At 45.0% G+C, this 20,000-nt stretch overlaps 1 protein-coding gene across 1 annotated transcript in view; it reads left to right on the forward strand.

Moving 5' to 3' along the window:
- The first annotated feature begins 7,167 nt into the window (after nucleotides 1-7,167).
- The window catches only part of LOC310854385 (sodium/potassium-transporting ATPase subunit alpha-1), a 41,211-nt gene continuing 28,378 nt past the window's right edge, over nucleotides 7,168-20,000 (forward strand). The window contains exons 1-2 of the mRNA XM_083758992.1: nucleotides 7,168-7,408; nucleotides 19,834-19,956. Coding sequence (XP_083615118.1) covers nucleotides 7,397-7,408; nucleotides 19,834-19,956 — 135 coding nt within the window. The 5' untranslated portion in view covers nucleotides 7,168-7,396. The remainder of the gene's footprint in view (nucleotides 7,409-19,833; nucleotides 19,957-20,000) is intronic.

Below are 20,000 nucleotides of genomic sequence, written 5' to 3' on the forward strand. Positions count from 1 at the left end.
GAACATAACCAAGAAAAAGCTGAATTCTAAACAAATTCAATTATTCGTTTTTTTTCAGTCATTTCATGAATAAATCAAAAGAAAATCAATGAAATTCCATAAATTCGAAAACATATTTAAGAAGTATAGTGAAAATAGCCAATCTACTCGCATATCTTCTATTTTCACTAGCTTGGGCAAACGTCTAATTTCTCTGTTGGTCTTGAGCCAAAAGGTTTGGGAACCGCTGCAGTAGCGCAGTATACTGCACTGAACACTATGGTAGTCTTGTGCTCTGTTAAACAGACTCATTGTGCATGCATTTAGTGTGTGTGTGTGTGTGTGTGTGTGTGTGTGTGTGTGTGTGTGTGTGTGTGTGTGTGTGTGTGTGTGCATGAGTGAGTGAGTGAGTGCGTGCGCACTCGTGCATGTGACCCGTGCATGTGCTCTGCCATTATCTCAAGGGCCAGCCTGTCACTGAGGTGTTTGCATTGCTGCGCTCCGTTTGAGCGCTAATGCAGCGAGCAGCTACAGTATGTGAGAATGAACTCTCTCTACTCTACTTACAGTATATCGCTGCTATATTAGCACCTGCGTTGCTGCAGGAACGAGTCAAGTTCCGTAGGCAGCGCAGAAGTGCCATTAATGACGGTATAGCGCTGTGTGTGTGTGTGTGTGTGTGTGTGTGTGTGTGTGTGCGCGCGCGCGCGTGTGGACAAGAGGAAGGGGCCAAGGCAGAGGCTATATTGAACACTTAAAAGAGCTCTGTCCAATATCCAGTGCTCACACACAACGCCACACGCGCACGCACACACACACACACACACACACCCTATATCTAACCCATCTTAATCTGTGTGGTGGCAGAGCTTATAGCGACCCCTCGGCAGCCATTCTGCCAGCGATAGAAAGGAAAGGAACACAATTCAGGGAGCACGAACAAATGGATGCAGCAACAGTCTGAGACTGTCACGTCAGTGACAAGTGTCTGATGGGCCGTACCGTGGCAGGGTGGCAGATAGAGACAGAGGAGAAAGATGAATGGAGCAAGAGAGAGAGAGAGAGAGAGAGAGAGATGGGGAGATGAACGGACTGAGAGAAAGAGAGGATTCTAGACGGAGAGGGTGAGGGAAAGAGAGAGAGAGTATCCTATCATACTATCACGCCTTCATCCTCTCACTCTGCAGGGCTGTAGAACCAACGTGCCTGTTGCTATGACAACTCATTTAAGATCTTCCTCTCTCTCTCTCTCTCTCTCTAACATCTAAATAAAATCAGGGCTATTTTTAGAACACACTCTCGGAACACACTTTGAACACACACCCACATGAGGGGATTGAAAGGCACATCCATGCAAGCCCCCACACACACACACACACACACACTGCCATTGTCTTTTTCCTTCTTCTTTGTCTTTAGATAACCAGGGAGATATAACCATTCAGATATCATGTCTTTTTCAATGGAGACCTGGCCAAGAAAGGCAACAGCAGCACATTTAAAAGTTACATTGACCACAAACATAATAATATGACATACTAACCCCAACCCTGCTTTAGACTATATATATCCTCCAAGACTCTGACAATGAAAAGAGTCAAACCAAACAGACCTTCAGAACCTCACAGCCACTAACAAGCCCATGGCCACTGACGTGCAGACCAATCACATCACCCCAGTCTGTGCCACATCCAGATTGGAAATTTGGAATTTTTTACGATTTATTTTTTTACGAATGCGACTTCAGCCACATTCAGAGGTGCAGTTTTCAAATCTGATTAAAAATCTGACTTGTTTAAACAAATCGGATTGCAATCCGTGACAGATCCGATCTGGTCACTTGCAAATGCAGCGTGAACAGTCGAGCCAAAAGATCAGATTTGAGAAATAAATCTTTGATTTGCCTGGATGTGACTGCAGTCTAAAAAAGTCATCTTGTGTTTGGTTGCGCTCCGGAAATAGCAGATCTGCTATGCAACCAAGTGTAAAAATCAGCCATTACGACGCGGTCAAGGCACTGTCAAAATACAGTGCCTTGTGAACAAAATCAACTGTAGATTTAGTCGACTAAAATCCTATGATATTTACAGTCAACTAAAACTAGACTAAAACAGAATATAGAGCTTTAACCCATTCAGGCCGGGAAACCCCTTTTGTGTTGTAAGCATTATATTATACTTTAGCTATTGAAAAATAGCAGATCTAAAAGCTCATAGAGCGGCACCGAGTGCCGCGCTACGAGCTTGTAGATCTGCTATTTTTGAAAAATCGTGAAAATGTGGTGCAAATCTTTGAATATTTATATTAATTCAGAGCGAACGTCTTTAACTCAAATCTTTGCATCTGGATCGGGTCCTTAGTTGGTACAGTTAGTACTGTACTACAGGCTTACAATGTGGCACAGCGACGTGTTGTGAGCTAAATGTTCCCCCAAGCATAGGACAGGGACGCTATAGCCTTCAAATGGTTACAATAGTAACTGGACAATTTGTACACACACACACACACACACACACACACACACAGCCAGGACTTACTGCTGTGTCCATCTGTGAACAAGATATCTGTGTGTGTGTGTGTGTGTGTGTGTGTGTGTGTGTGTGTGTGTGTGTGTGTGTGTGTGTGTGTGTGTGTGTGTGTGTGTGTGTGTGTGTGTGTGTACGTGTGCGTGCGTGTGTGTGCGTGCGCGTGTGTGCTTGCGCGTGCATATGTGTGTGTGTGTGCGTGTGTACGTGTGCGTGCCGTGCATGCGCATGGATGGATGGATGGATGGATGATGGGCGGATGGGAGGAAGGTAGGATGGGTGGCTGGGCAGATAGATAGATAGACAGAAAAATGGACGGACATATAGCATAGTGTGTGTGTGTGTGTGTGTGTGTGTGTGTGTGTGTGTGTGTGTGTGTGTCTGTGTGTGTGTGTGTGTGTGTGTGTGTGTGTGTGTGTGTGTGTGTGTGTGTGTGTGTGTGTGCGTGCGTGCGTGCGTGCGTGCGTGCGTGCGTGCATGCATGTGTGTGGGTGGGTGTCTAAAGCCCAGCTGGTCAGAGGCTGTTTGATCTATTCCAGTCCTCTGTCTCATCAGTTGGAACACATGCTCTCCACCACATTACTGCTGGCCTCCATTAGCAACAGCGCCCCCAGGGGGTCCCTATATAGCGCCCCCAGGGGGTCCCTATAATATAGTTTATCCCTAAACCACTTATAATCACTCTAAATACATTGCATATTTCAAGACAGACAGTGGTTCCCAAGCTTTTTCATGTCAAGGACCCCCAAATTGACACTCGTTAGCCAAATTGACACTCATGGAACCTTTGATTCCATTTGTATACGCTCTCAGAGTTATAGGCCCATAAGGGCCCATTTGGTTCCAAACTACGAACGAACTTGAGGGAACCAATGGTCACAACACATCGTAATGCCACAGTATATAGAGAAGTTCATAGAGCTTTTAGTTTTTTTTTTAATCTACATTCTTTATCCCACGATCTTGTAACCCATTTTTTCATCCGGTGCCAATCCTGGGCGCTACTCTCCCTCTGCCAACATGGGGAGAGCCCCAAAACTGAGCTCATGCTTCCTTCAATGCAAATTGAGGAGTGAGCAGGCCGCTTCGTATCACTTTTTTTAGAATCTGATCTCAGGTCAGAATGGGTTCATCAGACCAGTGTGTGTCCGGCGGAAACCTCGTATGAATCTGATCTCAGGTCAGAATGGGTTAAATAGCTCTATTATAGAGAGACTATATTTGCCATATGCACAAGTGCATAGGAAATCTTGGCGCACAGCACCCAGGGTCAGCATTAAAAATTATACACAGATAATACAGATAATACAGGAAAATAAATCTGATTCCGGCCAATCGCTTTTTAAGCCCTCGGCCAATCACATCACATCGCTACACACAGACACACAAAGCTGGGCATAAGCATACAATCCTAGTATAAATAAGTACTTCATAATCTACCTAAAAACAGTGCAAAAGATGGTATCATCAGTTAATATTTCGTGATTCAGTTCATCTGTGCAAATCTGTGCGTGCTTAATGTCCTTGGTTACTAATCACACAGTGGCATGGGACAAAAAACCTTAGAGAAGCGTGTTGTGTGGGTGGACTGGAGATGCTCTCTGGCCTGTGGGTGGTGTTTCAGGTTGTGTCCAAAGCGTGTTGTGTGGGTGGACTGGAGATGCTCTCTGGCCTGTGGGTTGTGTCTCAGGTCAAGTCCTGAGTCCCTCCACACGAACAGAGGGTGAGCAGAATGGTGTGTAGATCCTTAAGGATGCTCTGTGCTCCCCTCCTACAGCATAGATTGGGTGGCAGTGGCTCAGGGGTAGAGTGACCGGATGGCAACCGCAAGGTTCCCGGTTCAAACCTTGAAGTCCTTGAGCAAGACTCTGATTGCTCCCGATGTGCAGGTTGGTGCCTTGCGTGGTTTCCTCCTGCATCGGTGTGTGAATGGGTGAATGTATAATGCACAATCTCTGTGCATTGGATAAAGGCGCTTTATAAAATGCACCATTTAGATTGTGTCCATGGCAGGGAGATCTGATCCAATAATTCTCTCTGCACTTTTGACAACTCGTTGCAGCGATTTCCTCCCAGCTTGAGCAATACTCTGTTAGTTGAATTTGTGCAGGTTGGTGCCTTGCATGGTTTCCCCCGCCATCGGTGTGCGTGAATCATGTAGCACTTTGGATAAAAGAGCTATATATAATGCATATAATAATATCTGGAAGAATTCTGTCCCCAAATATAGGTCAGGAATATCAAGTGCCTTAACCCATTCTGAACGGGCACCCATTTTGGTGTCAGCATCATGTTATGCTTTAGCTATTTAAAAATAGCAGATCTACAAGCTCATATCGCGCCACCGAGTGGCGCGATACGAGCTTGTAGGTCTGCTATTTTTGAAAAATCGAAGAGCGACTGACATTTCTAGAATCTGATCTCAGGTCAGAATGGGTTAATCAGACCAGTGTGTGTCCAGTGGAAACCTCGTATGAATCTGATCTCAGGTCAGAATGTGTTAATCTCCTCAACTCCTTTTTGTGAATAGAGTAAAGTCGAGTGAGTATAGGCTTTAGTGGGTTTATAAAAAGGCTTCTCGGGTAATGTGTTTTCACCAGACTGTCACTATTATGCAGACATTGATGCACAACAACCCTTAACACTGTCCCCAAAGAGTGTGTGTGTGTGTGTGTGTGTGTGTGTGTGTGTGTGTGTGTGTGTGTGTGTGTGTGTGTGTGTGTGTGTGTGTTTCTGTATCAGAAGAGAGAAGTCACAACAGCAGGGGGGGCAGTCTGGAGGCATCAGGCAATACACGCACGCACACACACACACACACACACACACACCACACACACACACACACACACACACACACACACACACACACACACACACACACACACACAAACACACACACACAAACGCCACGGGCAAAATAAGCACTCATAAAAATAAATGAATATATATAGTTAGTTGCTGCGAAAGTGAGGTCTAGCCAACACCAACTCGGGATTCCTGGATCACTGCCCTCCACAATTTCCTATCCAACATCAGGTTCTTGAGCTCTTCAGTGTTGTCAGCCAAGCTGTTGCGCCGCAGCCCGCAGTACGTATACATAGGTGGTACGCTTCTTTCCCCTCCTGGCTTTGCCCTGGTTTGGCTCCCATAGGGTCAATTAACTTGCCTCAAGTTCTGGGTGCCTGACGCAGGCAGTGCCCTGCCAGCCGCATCCTTCTCTCTCTGACTTTGTCCGTGACCCGTGGTAGGTTCCCATAGAGGTCCACATTTCTGATGCGGTCCGTCCATGTGACACCTAGTGCCATTCGTAGCATTCTCGTGTAGACTCCATCCAGGGCTTTTTCCTGTTGTATTGTGAGGGTCCATGTCTCGGCCCCATACAGCAGTACTGACTCCACTGTGAGGGTCCATGTCTCGGCCCCATACAGCAGTACTGACTCCACTGTGAGGGTCCATGTCTCAGCCCCATACAGCAGTACTGACTCCACTGTGAGGGTCCATGTCTCAGCGCCATACAGCAGTACTGACTCCACTGTGAGGGTCCATGTCTCAGCGCCATACAGCAGTACTGACTCCACTGTGAGGGTCCATGTCTCGGCCCCATACAGCAGTACTGACTCCACTGTGAGGGTCCATGTCTCGGCCCCATACAGCAGTACTGACTCCACTGTGTGAGGGTCCATGTCTCGGCCCCATACAGCAGTACTGACTCCACTGTGAGGGTCCATGTCTCGGCCCCATACAGCAGTACTGACTCCACTGTGAGGGTCCATGTCTCGGCCCCATACAGCAGTACTGACTCCACTGTGAGGGTCCATGTCTCAGCCCCATACAGCAGTACTGACTCCACTGTGAGGGTCCATGTCTCAGCGCCATACAGCAGTACTGACTCCACTGTGAGGGTCCATGTCTCGGCCCCATACAGCAGTACTGACTCCACTGTGTGAGGGTCCATGTCTCGGCCCCATACAGCAGTACTGACTCCACAGTAGCTATGAAGCTTTTATCAAGCTCTTAAGGTCTTCTCCCATATCTGATTTCCACACTCTCAATAATGAATATATACTGTAGGCCTACAGCAAAGGTTAAAACGCCAACATGTTTAGAAATATATGGATTTTCAATACAGAAAATGCATCTACTTGCATGCATCATGCAAACAAATTGTGATTTTATAAATGGACCATTTCCCCCCTTTTTAAGTATAAAATTGTCTTGGCTAAATGACAAATAAAACCTTGCATCTCGATTCTAACCAGACTCACCAATTTTGTCAATTTATAAGAAATCGTTTACAATTTTATTTACATAAAAGTGACATGCATGTGGCATAGGCCTATGTGTGCAAGTACAAGAGTGACAATGAATGAATGGATGGTTGCCTGGCATTGCAATTCATTGAGAGAGAGAGGGACAGAGAGAGAGAGAGAGGGACAGAGAGAGAGAGAGAGAGAGAGAGAGAGGGGGGGGGGGGAGAGCCTGAGAGGGAGAGAAAGAGAGAGGAAAGGGGGGGTCGGAGATCCGGGGGGAGGCAGGCGGGGAGGAAAAAAAAGAAAAAGTAAAATCAGAAAGAAAAAGAAAGAAAAAAAAAAGATATTAAATGCCCCGCCCCCTCCGTGCAGTAACCATGGCAAACGGCGCTGACGTCACAATGGAAGGAACGCCGTGTATAAGTAGTGTGAGCCCCACGGCCGCGGCTCGCTAGCCTCATCATGTGTGTGTGAGACGCGGTTACACACAGACACACACGCACACACACACACTGACAGAAGACTCAGCGGAGGTGGGGGTCCCACGAGAGCCAAGAGGCTAATCTTTTTTAAAGTATTTTCTACGGTTTTACCATTTTCTACTCAAACAGGGGTGAAGCAGACCCTTGAATCCACATCAACATGGGAAGAGGAGTGAGTATTCTTGCTTTGTTTTAGTTTTTTACTTTTTTTTGCATGTCTTACATTTTGACTTTGACAGATTATTGCAAAAAACTGCGGAATAAGACTTTTATATTCAAACAAGTGGCTGTTGACTTGTTTAAACGAATCGATGATGATGATGACGGTGATGATGATGAAGATGCATGCGGCTCACATGGTGGTGGCTTCAGGCGTGATATCATCAAACAAACTCCCTGCAAAAAGCCAGAAAGTTCTGCGATAATAATATTCCATTTCTTATTCTTTTAACTCCAGTTTTATAGCTATAAAATGAATGAAAGACTAGACAAATACTAGATGGTACGGTACCAGCTGAGGAGCGAGGCTTCAAGATATCACTACCTCGTGTTACATAACAAACATTAAGCACAGATGCTTTTCAGCCTCCCACAAGTTATGTTTTTTTTTGGGGAGGGGGGCGAGGGAGATCCGTTCCAGGCCAGCTGCAATGAATGATCCGATCGGCGTTCGTCAAAGCTGGATCCTGACCTGGTGGATCCTCAGTCAGTCATTTTTGGAGCCGAAAGTCTATGGATTTCGGGTCCAAAAGGGAGGATCCATCCATGCAGGACCGCTCTCCCTTTGACACGCAGGCAAAGGAAAGACTTCCAACTTTTCTTTCTTTCCATTCCTTCTCTTTAAGGGGTAAAGGGATACGCAGCACTACTAGTAGGGACATCTGGGCACCTCGATGTAAAATGGGCTATTTTGTCCAAAATGATAAAAGAAAAGTTTAAGAAATGGTCTTAAGTTAAAGAATACAGGACTAAATATGCTTAAACATTCGACAATATATTGAGGTCTAATATTTCTGCAACTGCTTCAAATTGCCACAAAACCAAAATTCAGTCATTTTGGGGCTTAAACAAGACGTCGAAGGATAACATTGTCTGATAGACTGACGCTGGCCATGCACGTTCAACTTCACATCATTATCATTTTGGATGAAAGTAGCCAGTTTTAGTGCCCAGCTATCCTGTATCCCTTTTAAGAGCCTGTCTCTGGCAACAATGTTGCTCTGATGGGTGTGTGTGTGTGTGTGTGTGTGTGTGTGCACGCGCTTTAAATCATCCAACCCCCTTTATTCTTGCAACAATAAAAAGCAATACAATGTATTAATTTCAAGGCTATTTTAGTGGTCGTATACAATATTCACAGGCTGTAGAGGAATCGGGACTGTTGATCTCGCATTCCTTTACATTCTTTGTGTGTTTCTACTTTTAATGTGCATATTTTAGTCTTTAAAACCCGAGGTGGATTTCTGAGCGTGTTTATTTATTGATTAGCAGGCAGCCAGGCGGTGGCACATGCACGCACAGTGTCTCGCACACCCACACGCATCCATAATAACACACAATCCATAATAACCCCCCCGTGCATGCACCTCCCGCAGAGAAAAGCTGCATGCGATCCCACGGCTTGCAGGGTTCGTTGAGCTTAATTAACTAAATGTTTTATTTTTTACTATCTCTCTCTCGCCGCCAAACTATGCCATTCATATGCCCACCCCTCAGCATTTGAATAAAACCAATTAACATAGAAAAATATAATGATTTGATTTAATTATTGAAAGCCTGGGCATGTCTTTATCCCATTCTGACCGGGCACCCATTTTGGTGTCAGCATCATGTTATGCTTTAGCTATTTAAAAATAGCAGATCTACAAGCTCATATCGCGCCACCGAGTGGCGCGATACGAGCTTGTAGGTCTGCTATTTTTGAAAAATCGAAGAGCGACTGACATTTTTAGAATCTGATCTCAGGTCAGAATGGGTTCATCAGACCAGTGTGTGTCCGGCGGAAACCTCGTATGAATCTGATCTCGGGTCAGAATGGGTTATGTTGCGTTCCCTTCTTCCCTCCCCAGATGGCACTTATTATCAGATCGTTCCAATAGGAACTTGAGGTGTAAGGACTGGAATTATTGTGTGCGTGTGTCATCATACCATTATCTGTGGAGGAGTCACACCCTGGATATTATAGATTGGATATTGTATTGTAGATTGGATATTGTATACAGTACATTGTTCCTGGTAGCGAGGAATGGATGGATTGATGCAGATGGAGAGAGAGAGAGAGAGAATAGCTCATTCTGTCTTATTTTGCTTCCTCAACCTCAGTGTTGCGTTCTCTCTCTCTCTCTCTCTCTCTCTCTCTCTCTCTCTCTCTCTCTCTCTCTCTCCTTCCATTATGTGGCAAGCCCAGCCCCCATCTCCTGTTCTCCGCTCCCCTCTCTCTCTCTCTCTCTCTCTCTCTCTCTCTCTCTCTCTCTCTCTCTCTCTCTCTCTCTCTCTCTCTCTCTCCCTCCCTCCATGTACAATTGATTGCCTTGCTTATTGTAGGTCGCTCTGGATAAGGAGAGCGTCTGCCAAACACATTCATTAATTGCCATTGTAATTGACGGATACATGACAGGTGAGCGGTGGCGGAGAGGGCATGTAATCATCAATCATAAGTGTACGCGTGCGTGTGTGGTCACTTGCAGACATGATAAAAGAGACTAAACGTTTTGCAACGCAAGAGTCGTGACATGATGTGAAGAAGATACAATGAAATCGACAAAACACTCTTGCCACTGTGTGTCCTGGTTACCTTTTATAAATGATGTTGGTCTCAGAGGATATAGCGCAACAGAAGTCAGAGAGCGGGGTGGTTAAAGAAAAGTGACTTTCAGACATACACACACTGTACGGCTATCAACTCATCTCTCAATACAGATACAGAAATGTAAAGTAAAATGAAAAAAAAAAAACATTGTTTTCCCACCTTTTGGACAATGGGTTCCCATCCATGGGTATCTATCTACAAGCTCAGTCACCTTTGCACATTTGTAACGATGTCTGCCTCTTATGAAATGTCCAAAAAGGACATGAGGGATTGAGCCGAGCGTTCCTCACTAGTCCCACACCTGACACGGGGGAGAGGTAAGGGTGGGTGATGGTTGGAAAGAGAGTGAAGAGAGAGATGATGATGCTGAGGGGGTGGGGTCTTGGGAATTCTTTTTTTTGGGGGGGGGGTGTTCTGATACTAAACTGTACGGTAGGCACTGGTTGCCGCATTGCCACCGCCCGTCTACTTGGAGAGACTGTGAGCTTGTTTGTCCTGTGTTCTTTTTTCCCCCCTAAATATATCTAATATATATATATATATATATATAAATTTTTTAATCTATTATGTATTTGCGGACCCCTTGATGGTTCATTTCAAGGGGGATATTCCCAATATAATAGAAAGAGAGAGGAGAAGAGTTTACGTTTATGTGAGGAGAGGAGGTTACATTTATGTGAGGAGACGAAGCTAGATTTATAGGATTGGGATCCTTTAGGATTTTAACGGTCCGATTCCTTAACGGTTACATTTAACGCTTCCTATAGGGAGTTCCAAATGGAATCTTACAGGTCTGTAACTCTGAGAGTGTACAAACGGTTCCATTTGTACACTCCTAGAGTTTGAATATGGTGGTCCTTAAAAAATAAAAGTTTGAGCACCACCGTTATTGCAATTCTTTTTTTTTTTTTTTAGCAGAAGTCCACATAAACAACTCTAACACTAACGGTGAGGAAAAACGCTTCCAAATACTCGATGAGTTGAGAGGAGATGAGGCTAGATTTGAGGAGAGAAAACTTAAAACATGCAACCTACGTTTTTTTTCCGCCTCTCACAGAATGCTAAAGTGCTCCTCCCGCGAGTGTTAACCCTGTCCCGTGTTTAACTTGGGAGTGCTGTAGAAATCAACGGGCCGTTGTCCTGTTATCCCCCCCCCCCCCCCCACCCCAACCCCCCTCCTGGCACAAAACGTATTTTTTTGGAACAGGAAGTCTTGATCTCAGCAGTCGGTCCACACGTGGGAAATGAGGACTAGTGAGAAATGTGCTTTGGATGCATGTCGCAACGCTCCATTAAACCTGGCCCAGAGATTGGGTAATACGTTGGGGGGGGGGGGGTTCGTCTTCTTCACACTGCATAAAATCCGATCTCGTTTCCTTCTCCCTTTCGCCTCCTCTTTCCTCACCTCCTCTCTTCTTCCTCGGACCACCGGCCCTCACGTCCTCATTTCCTCTCCTGTCCTCTTCCCCCTCCTCTCTTCTCCTCTCCTCTCCCCCATCTCCTCTCTCCTCTCCTCTCTCCTCACCTCTCCTCTCTCTTCTCCTCTCCTTTAAAGTACCTCAAAATTTTTCGCAATTTTGTATATATTTTTTCCTGTCCAAAAGCAATAAAGGGATTTGTAAAAAAAGAAAAAAAAAAAAAGTACTTAAATACAGTACTTGAGTAAATGTACTTGGTTACACTTCTCATCACTGGTTGGAGGAACGCCCCTCCCTCCATCCACCTCCACAGGCTATCTCGCTCTCATCCCGCTGGGGTAGGGTGGTGGTGACGGAGCGGGTGGGGGTGGGAATTGGTTTCTCTCACGTTTTTTTTTTTTTTTTTTTCTCAGTTAGAGATATTTCCACCCTAGCTGGTCCATGTGAGGAACCATAAAATGAGCCTTTCCTCTCTGCTTTTACATATTCCCCCCCCCCCCCACCTCTCCACCCTCTCTCTATACCCCCTCTCTCTCTCTCTCTCTCTCTCTCTCTCTCTCTCATTGAACATTCTTCTTGCCCTGGCAGTCACTGTGTGTTAGCCAGGCCTTTTGTCACATAGCACCCCCCCCCCCTGCCACCCCCCCTCCCATACCAATCACTGTGACAGAGAACATGCCATGCCTCCCACCTATCTCTCTCTCTCTTCACACTGTCGCTCATGCCGCTCGCCCTCTCACTGATAACGTGGTCTCCGACTCCAACCAACCACCCATTGTCTCGCATTATTTCCTTCCTCTTGATTTTTTTTAACTCGCACTCTATCCAGTCCACACACCTTCGTACCACTTAATTTGTGAACCCTGTGGCAGATCTACAAGCTCACAATATGTCGCTGCGCAAAGCGCCGTGAGCTTATATATCTTCTACTTATTTGTGTGTGAGCACAGCAAGGTATAAATTAAGCATACGGTCTAATTTATGCATCGCTCTCGTTTCTCGCTTTTTTTGTTGTTTTAAATGCATCTTTTTTTTCTTTGCCTCTCTCACGTCCTCCCTCTTTAGGCTCTCTCTCTCTCTCTCCCGCTCTTCCTCTCTCACGAATTGTGCATTTGCTGTCAGAAATGGTCATACGTAGGAAACTGCTTAGCTTGGGATAAACTTTTGAAGCAAACGGCAGCAATATTCTGACGTTTTACATTCGCTTGGTATTGAAACATAATGGGACAAACGGCAGCACATTTTTCTAATGTATTTAGCGCTTTTAAAACCGTGAAATAATCGGTGTTTTAGTTTTTAGCGTTGGCTATTAAAAAATAGCAGATATCCAAGATTGGCAGCGCATCACTTTGTGCCACGCTGTGAGCTTGTGCATCTGCTGCTTTTGAACAAATGTGAGAACTACTGATTTTATCAGGCATTTGTAGAAAGGAAAGTGGGCAGGAGGTGCACGCACATCCCAGTGCGTTCAACGGGTGCTCGAACAAAATAAATAAACTGCAAAAGGAAGTCTGCGCACGGTAATAAACTGCAAACGGAGGAAGTCTGCACACCGTTTCAAAAGCTCCCCAAAAACCTATTACCAGAGTGGAAAAAAAACATATACAACGTTTTGGCCTCTGTGGCCTTCGTCAGGTATACTGAACTGAATAGCAGCGCATAAGACGGGTATTATAAAGGTAGCAAAGTGGGCAGATACAAATCAACACTAAGTAAGCACACCTGGGGACGCAGCCCCAATTTGGGATTGAACTGGCCACCAGGGGAAGAAGTCTTCGCAAACGGATCTAAAGTATCAAGAACCCATATGCACATAATTCGCTAGCCCACCTACCTTTGAAAATAGATTAAAAAAAAAAAAAAAAATCGATATATATCGTCTGGATTAATATCTATATATATCGATATACGATATATCGCTACATGCCTAGTAATAAAGTTAAAAAAACTGAATTTAAAGAACAAGACCAATAATAGATTAGAACTATTTAAGGAATGGTTTGATATCAAACCCATATATGGGGCCAAAGTGTTGAGCCACGCTCCTCTGAAGAGCCACAGGGTTGCGCTCGTCCCCCGCGTCTAATGTCGGAGCGATGCTCGCTCATGCGGATGCGGACGGCTCTGTTGGTTTTACCAACATATACTAACCCACAGGGACATTTTATGAGATGAATCACATTAGTGGAACTGCAGGTGATCACCCCCACGGATCTTAATAGATTCACCGCTGTGTGGATGCGTGCAAGTTTGACATTTGTAGAATCGGCCTCAGGTCTTAATGGGTTAAAGGTAGTTTGTACTAGGGGCACGGTGGCACAGTTGATAGTGCTGTCGCCTCACAGCTAGAAGGTCCTGGGTTCGATTCCCGCTGGGGACGCTGTGGGCACTGGCGGCGTGTTCCCTCCTCCGCGTCATCAGTGCCCATACCCGAGGCGGGGGTTGGCGATAGGGCCTTTCTGTGTGGAGTTTGCATGTTCTCCCCGTGTCCCCTAGGGTAGATACCCTCACAAAAACATGCCGTAATCCTGGTCTCTAAACTGCCTCCCCCTGGCCAGCCGGGGCGCCTGATGGAGGGGAAAGGAACTGGTCGGAATAACGTGTCCCTTCCACGTGCTATGTCCGGCTGGGGAAATTCCCCTCTGTCAGGTGAAAAGAAGCAGCTTGGACTCCTCATGCATAGAAGGAGGCATGAGGTCAGTCCGCTGCCCCCCCCAGGTTGGCAGAGGAAGTGTAGCGCCCAGGAATACATTAGATAATTGGCACTGGGTGAAAAGAAAACTGGGTTACAAAATCGTGGGATAAAAAAAAAAAAAAAAAAAAAAAAAGTAGTTTGTACTGTTCAGGGTCAGGAATACTCTCTCTCTCTCCGTCCCTTTTGGCCGAGCGGTCCAACCGTGTGGTTTACTTTCCATTGCTCCGTATGTCTTTAAGCCTCCGCTGGCTCGGCCTGTTCTTCAGGCAAACTGCAACGTTCCACATCCAAGGAAACCAAATGGAACTGTTGTTGCTGGGGTTTTTTTCCCCTTCGTTCTTTTTCTTGTTTTTTTTTTTTTTTTGCTTAGCTTTCTGTCTTTTTCACTCGTCGGTCCCACCCAACCCAGAGGAACTGTAGAAAGAATAAAAGTCCATAATCATTAAGAAATGTCTCGTAGCTGCTGTTAAACACTTTATTCTTTAGTCAAACGTAATGGCAGTTACAACTCCACTGAGGACCGTCTACTCTAGATCAAAATATCAATAAATAAATAAATAAATAAATAAATAAATAAATAAATAAATAACTACCAAGAACAAAATACCAAAAATAGCCAATCTTATATACAGTCTTCACTACATGCCTGAGACTGGACGGACATGGCTATAAACTGCAACTAGTTGGCAGAACTATACAACCGTATACAGATGTATACAACCTTGTAGATCGGCTATTTATGGGAAATCCCCCCCCCCCCCCCCGGGGTTCAAGTGGTTATAACATGTCAGAAATTAGGCAATGCTGCCAGACTGCTGTGGATTTGACCTCCCCAATGAATCATGGGAAAAGAACGTATCCCTCCGCATCACGGGTGTAATACAGACTCCTGTTGTAGACTTGGAATTCACTTTGACCATCAAAATCTGATCGGATCAAACGATGTACTTATTTGCAGTACATTACTGTTCGTGTTGTTCCATTTTGCAGGGCACATGTTCTGTTCTTGTGCCCCGAAGCAGTTGTTGTGTTTGCTGCTCCTGCCCTGATGAGATTCAGTTTTATCGCCCAGTGAAGGTAACCAGCCGTAAAAGTAAATGGGTTCTGCAACAACACATGACAACATACCTGGGTTTGTTCAGTCATTTAAAACGGTGGTTTTCAACCCTTTGCATATCAACGTCCATTATTTATTTGGCATTCGAGCCACGGACCACCAGAGATTTAGCCTCTCAGATCCAAGACTAAAGAATATTTTGTTCGCCGTATTGATGTGGTACCATAGGAGAGACATACTGGCAAACGTTGATCAAAATAACAATTCTTCTACATTCTCTAATTTTGTAAAATTCTTGTAAATTAAGTAATGCAGATGTTTAACAATAACACGCAACACAAACATATGCGTGAGGCAACCAAATAGTCAGCGCCGCCCCCTGCACTTGGTACATTCATTCATTTATTTATGCATACTTTATTTCATTGATTCATTCATTTATACAGACTTCCATTCAGGAGTTCATTCATTCATTTATATGTATGCAGTCTTCCATTCATGCATTAATTAATTAATTCATGTATGTATGCAGACTTTCATTAAAGAGTCTGCATTAAAGATTCATTCAGCCTAGGCTGAATGAATGAATGAGCCTAGGCGAGCCAAGGTGTGCTCTGTTGCTCCTCTACAAATTAATACGTTATTACGTTTCTGGACACAAGAGATTTGAATCACAAACGAGTGGACCTATACATTTCAGGACGGCCGTGTTTCAGGTAACCTTTAACCCATTCTGACCGGGCACCCATTTTGGTGTCAGCGTCATGTCATGCTTTAGCTATTTAAAAATAGCAGATCTACAAGCTCATATCGCGCCACCGAGTGGCGCGATACGAGCTTGTAGGTCTGCTATTTTTGAAAAATCGAAGAACGACTGACATTTTTTAGAATCTGATCTCAGGTCAGAATGGGTTAATCAGACCAGTGTGTTGTCCAGTGGAAACCTGGTATGAATCTGATCTCAGGTCAGAATGGGTTAATTCTGGGGTTCTGGTACTGAATCTCCCCGACTTTCAAGTCAAACCCGGATGTTTTCGAGATATACAAAATTGACTTTGGCTAAAGCAGCCGATCTACAAGCTCACACTGTGGCGCGACGTGATCAGCAGTTTTCCACGTTTGTCGTATACAACAACTATACTGTGGGGCTCCAGTGGTTAATTTGCCGGGGTTTGGCTCCTCAGCGTTTTCATCCAACGGGCGTCTAGCACCCAGGAAGCGGTGGAACAACGGGCCACATTGATTCAATCGCCGGCTTTTGTTGTGTTCTAAATGGAGCTGGAACTCATTAGAGGACGTGGCAGGACTGTTAAACACACTTTTCTTTTTAATGGAAATGATTCAATGAACGCAATGCAAAAGAAAACAAAAGAGGGATGGAGAAAAAAGGGACGGTGAGAGGGGGAGAGAGGGAAAGAGAGATGAGGAGGAGGCCAGGAAGGAGAAAAGAGGATGAGGGGTTTGTTCACGTGACCACCCGTCCATTCACATAATCTCAAGAGGCGTGGCTTCAGTTGTTGGTAGCAACCGACCAAAGTTCCAGGGAATGTGTGTGTGTGTGTGTGTGTGTGTGTGTGTGTGTGTGTGTGTGTGTGTGTGTGTGTGTGTGTGTGTGTGTGTGTGTGTGTGTGTGTGTGTGTGTGTGTGTGTGTGTGTGTGTGTGTGTGTGTGTGTGTGTGTGTGTGTGTGTGTGTGTGTGTGTGTGTGTGTGTGTGTGTGTGTGTGTGTGTGTGTGTGTGTGTGTGTGTGTGTGTGTGTGTGTGTGTGTGTGTGTGTGTGTGTGTGTGTGTGTGTGCGCGCGCTCGCAATATCATGGTTTGAATGGCCAGCTTGTGTATTATCTGCCACCAGGACCCAGGCCCCAAGAATGACAGTTCACAGGAATTCAGGTGTGTGTGTAATATGTATGTGCACACACATGTGCATACGTACACACGTGTGTGTGTGTGTGTGTGTGTGTGTGAGAGAGAGAGGACTTGCATCCGCTTGACCGGCTGTCTTTGTGATGTTTGTTCGGACCTTGTTTTTTCAGCTGAGAAAGACAGAGAGAGAGAGTGGGGGGGGGGTGGATGGAGAGAGAGGGGGGGAGGGAGAGGGTGGATGGAGAGAGAGAGGTGGGGGTGGATGGAGAGAGGGAGGGAGAGAGAGAAGTGGGGTGTATGGATGGAGAGAGAGAGGTGGAGGGGGGAGAGGAGGGGGGTTGAGAGAGTGAAAGATCATTAGGTCCCCACTGTTCAGTTCTTGGGGTTACTTGGATCTCAATCTCTCTCTCTCTCTGTTCTTTCTATTCTCTCTCCTGCACTGTAAAATACTTTTCCGTTCTCTCTTCCCACCTGAAGCTGTTTCTCTCTCTCTCTCTCTCTCTCTCTCTCTCTCTCTCTCTCTCTCTCTCTCTCTCTCTCTCTCTCTCTCTCTCTCTCTCTCTCTCTCTCTCTCCTCTTTATTTATTATAGTTTACAGTATATCAAAATGATATAAAATACAATACCAATTGGTGTTATAAAAGGGGAGAATCTATACCAAAGTTACGTTTCCAAACTTTTGGTGAGGTGTTTACTTAATTATTTACTACATTTTCTAAATACAGAGTTGTGTGATTTCATTGTTTATTTCTTCTATTAAATTAGAATGTGGGGCCATGTTCACAATATTAGAAATGGGGCTTAAGTGGATCATTCATAAAGTACTTTTTCCCTTCCTAGAAAAAAAATCAAAAGTACAACATTTCTATTCGAAATGTAGCTGAGAGGGGGGGGAAGAAAATGTAAATGAACTTGGTTCTACTGACCAGCACTGCAGAGGATGTGAGTTGACCCCAGGCCAGAACCGCGGCCGGGGGGGGTGAGAAACGGAGCGCCGGTCGGTGTAAATCTTTAACAGAGTGAAAGGTCCAGCAGTGCTGAATGATTTATCAAAGGCCTGTAGAGAAAGCTGTATGTAGAATGTCTTCAGTAATCTGGACCGTAACATTACTCTGCATTTAAGGGTCAGGCAGAGGCCATTTTCACAATATATCAATTGCCTTTTCTTTCTCTCTGTATCTTTCTCTCTCTCTCTCTCTCTCTCTTGCTGTCTCTCTCTCCGCTTCTCGCTGTCTGTCTCCATGTCTCTCTTTCTCTCTCTCGGGCTAATGTGTGAACACCTCTGGTGACTGGTCCTTGTACCAGTTGAATTATATATGAGAGCTAACTGCTATTTGGTTTTGGCTTCTAGAGTTGCAGTCTCCTGTCACACACACACACACACACACACACACACACACACACACACACACACACACACACACACACACTTTTTTACTTATACACCCAGAATATTCTGGGCATGTCATGATAGTCAAACCTTGAGAGCTTGTAGATCGGGTATTGTCAGCGAAGACATCTAGGGGGCAAAAGTTGGAGGCTCCTTTTTGACAATAATGACGAAAAGCATAAAAAGTTGCAGATCGACAAGCTCGAAATGTGCCGCTTGCCCGCTTGGCGCCACGTTTTTAACTTGCGGATCTGATACTTTTGTTTGCTTTTGTGTGACGCTGCAGTATGAACAAGCAGGGCGTTAATTTACAAAATAATGAAGAAAAAGTTAGAATATGGAGTCGAGTTTCTTTCTTCTGCCCGAGAGCAACGATATTTTGAAATGGGCAACCTGCCCCAGCCTGGCTGCACTGCTGTGTGAACTATGGTCCTAGGAATGCACCCTGGTGGCGGCACTGTCTAGGAATAAATTAATATTCCATTACTAATAATGTAAATAGTACAGTGAAGAGTATAACAAAAAACAGTTGTGCAACATCCACTGAAACATTGAAAATATCACTGTAAATGAAATATCATCCTGTGATGAATTACGTGTTATTCAGAATGATGTAGACTGGCACTCTCGCCGATACCGATGCCAGCATTTTGGCAGAATTATTATCCATATCCAATCATTCCAATTGTCCATATTATTAATCCCACAGTCAGTCGTATTGCTGTAACTGTACATAAGACCAATATGTTTGTCAGGCCGCAGTCAGCTTATGTTCGCTATTAGTACCTCGTTATTCACAAGCGTGCCTTCAGTCTTAATTTCACATTCCCAGAGGTTTGGATATTTCCCGCAAAGCTGAACATGTGTGTATGAATGACTGGTGATGACATTTCCATTTCCCAAGCATCTCTCTAAGGAATGAGCTAATTAGTGTTTTTTTTTTTGTTTTTTTTTGAGGAGGGAGGGGCTCAGACAGTGAATGGAAGTTGTTGTTGTATTTATTTATTACACAAGACAAAGGCATGTCCTGCAACGAGTCATCACCGGTCAGTATCGGCAGTTCTTTCCCAAAATGTGTTCCACGTACATACGTGTGCTTGTGTCTCTTTTAACCCATTTAGGAATGAGGCTGATTTCTAAAAACGCCTTCTACATCTTTTGAAGTTTTCTGAGAAACCTACAAAAATTACAAATGACAAAAAAACACACGTTGCTGTATATTGTACATGGCAACAAGAACCCCCAAAAGGAGTTTCTGTCCTAAATGGGTTAAATGAAGCCTTATTTATTTTAACGCTACCACGGAAAAGGGCCATGCTCAACAGGAACCACAAATGTTTCCCTTTCTTTTCCCCTCCCTGTGCAGGACGGACGTGAGCAGTATGAGCTGGCGGCGACCTCGGAGGGAGGCAAGAAGGAGACCAAGAAGGACAAGAAGGGCAAGAAGAAGGAGAAGGACATGGAAGAGTTGAAGAAGGAGGTGGACATGGTGAGTCTCCACCACGTCTCTCCTCCCTTCGGGAGGGCACGGTG

This window comes from Protomyctophum parallelum (assembly GCF_964188405.1).
Source record: "Protomyctophum parallelum genome assembly, chromosome: 23".
Taxonomy (NCBI): domain Eukaryota; kingdom Metazoa; phylum Chordata; class Actinopteri; order Myctophiformes; family Myctophidae; genus Protomyctophum; species Protomyctophum parallelum.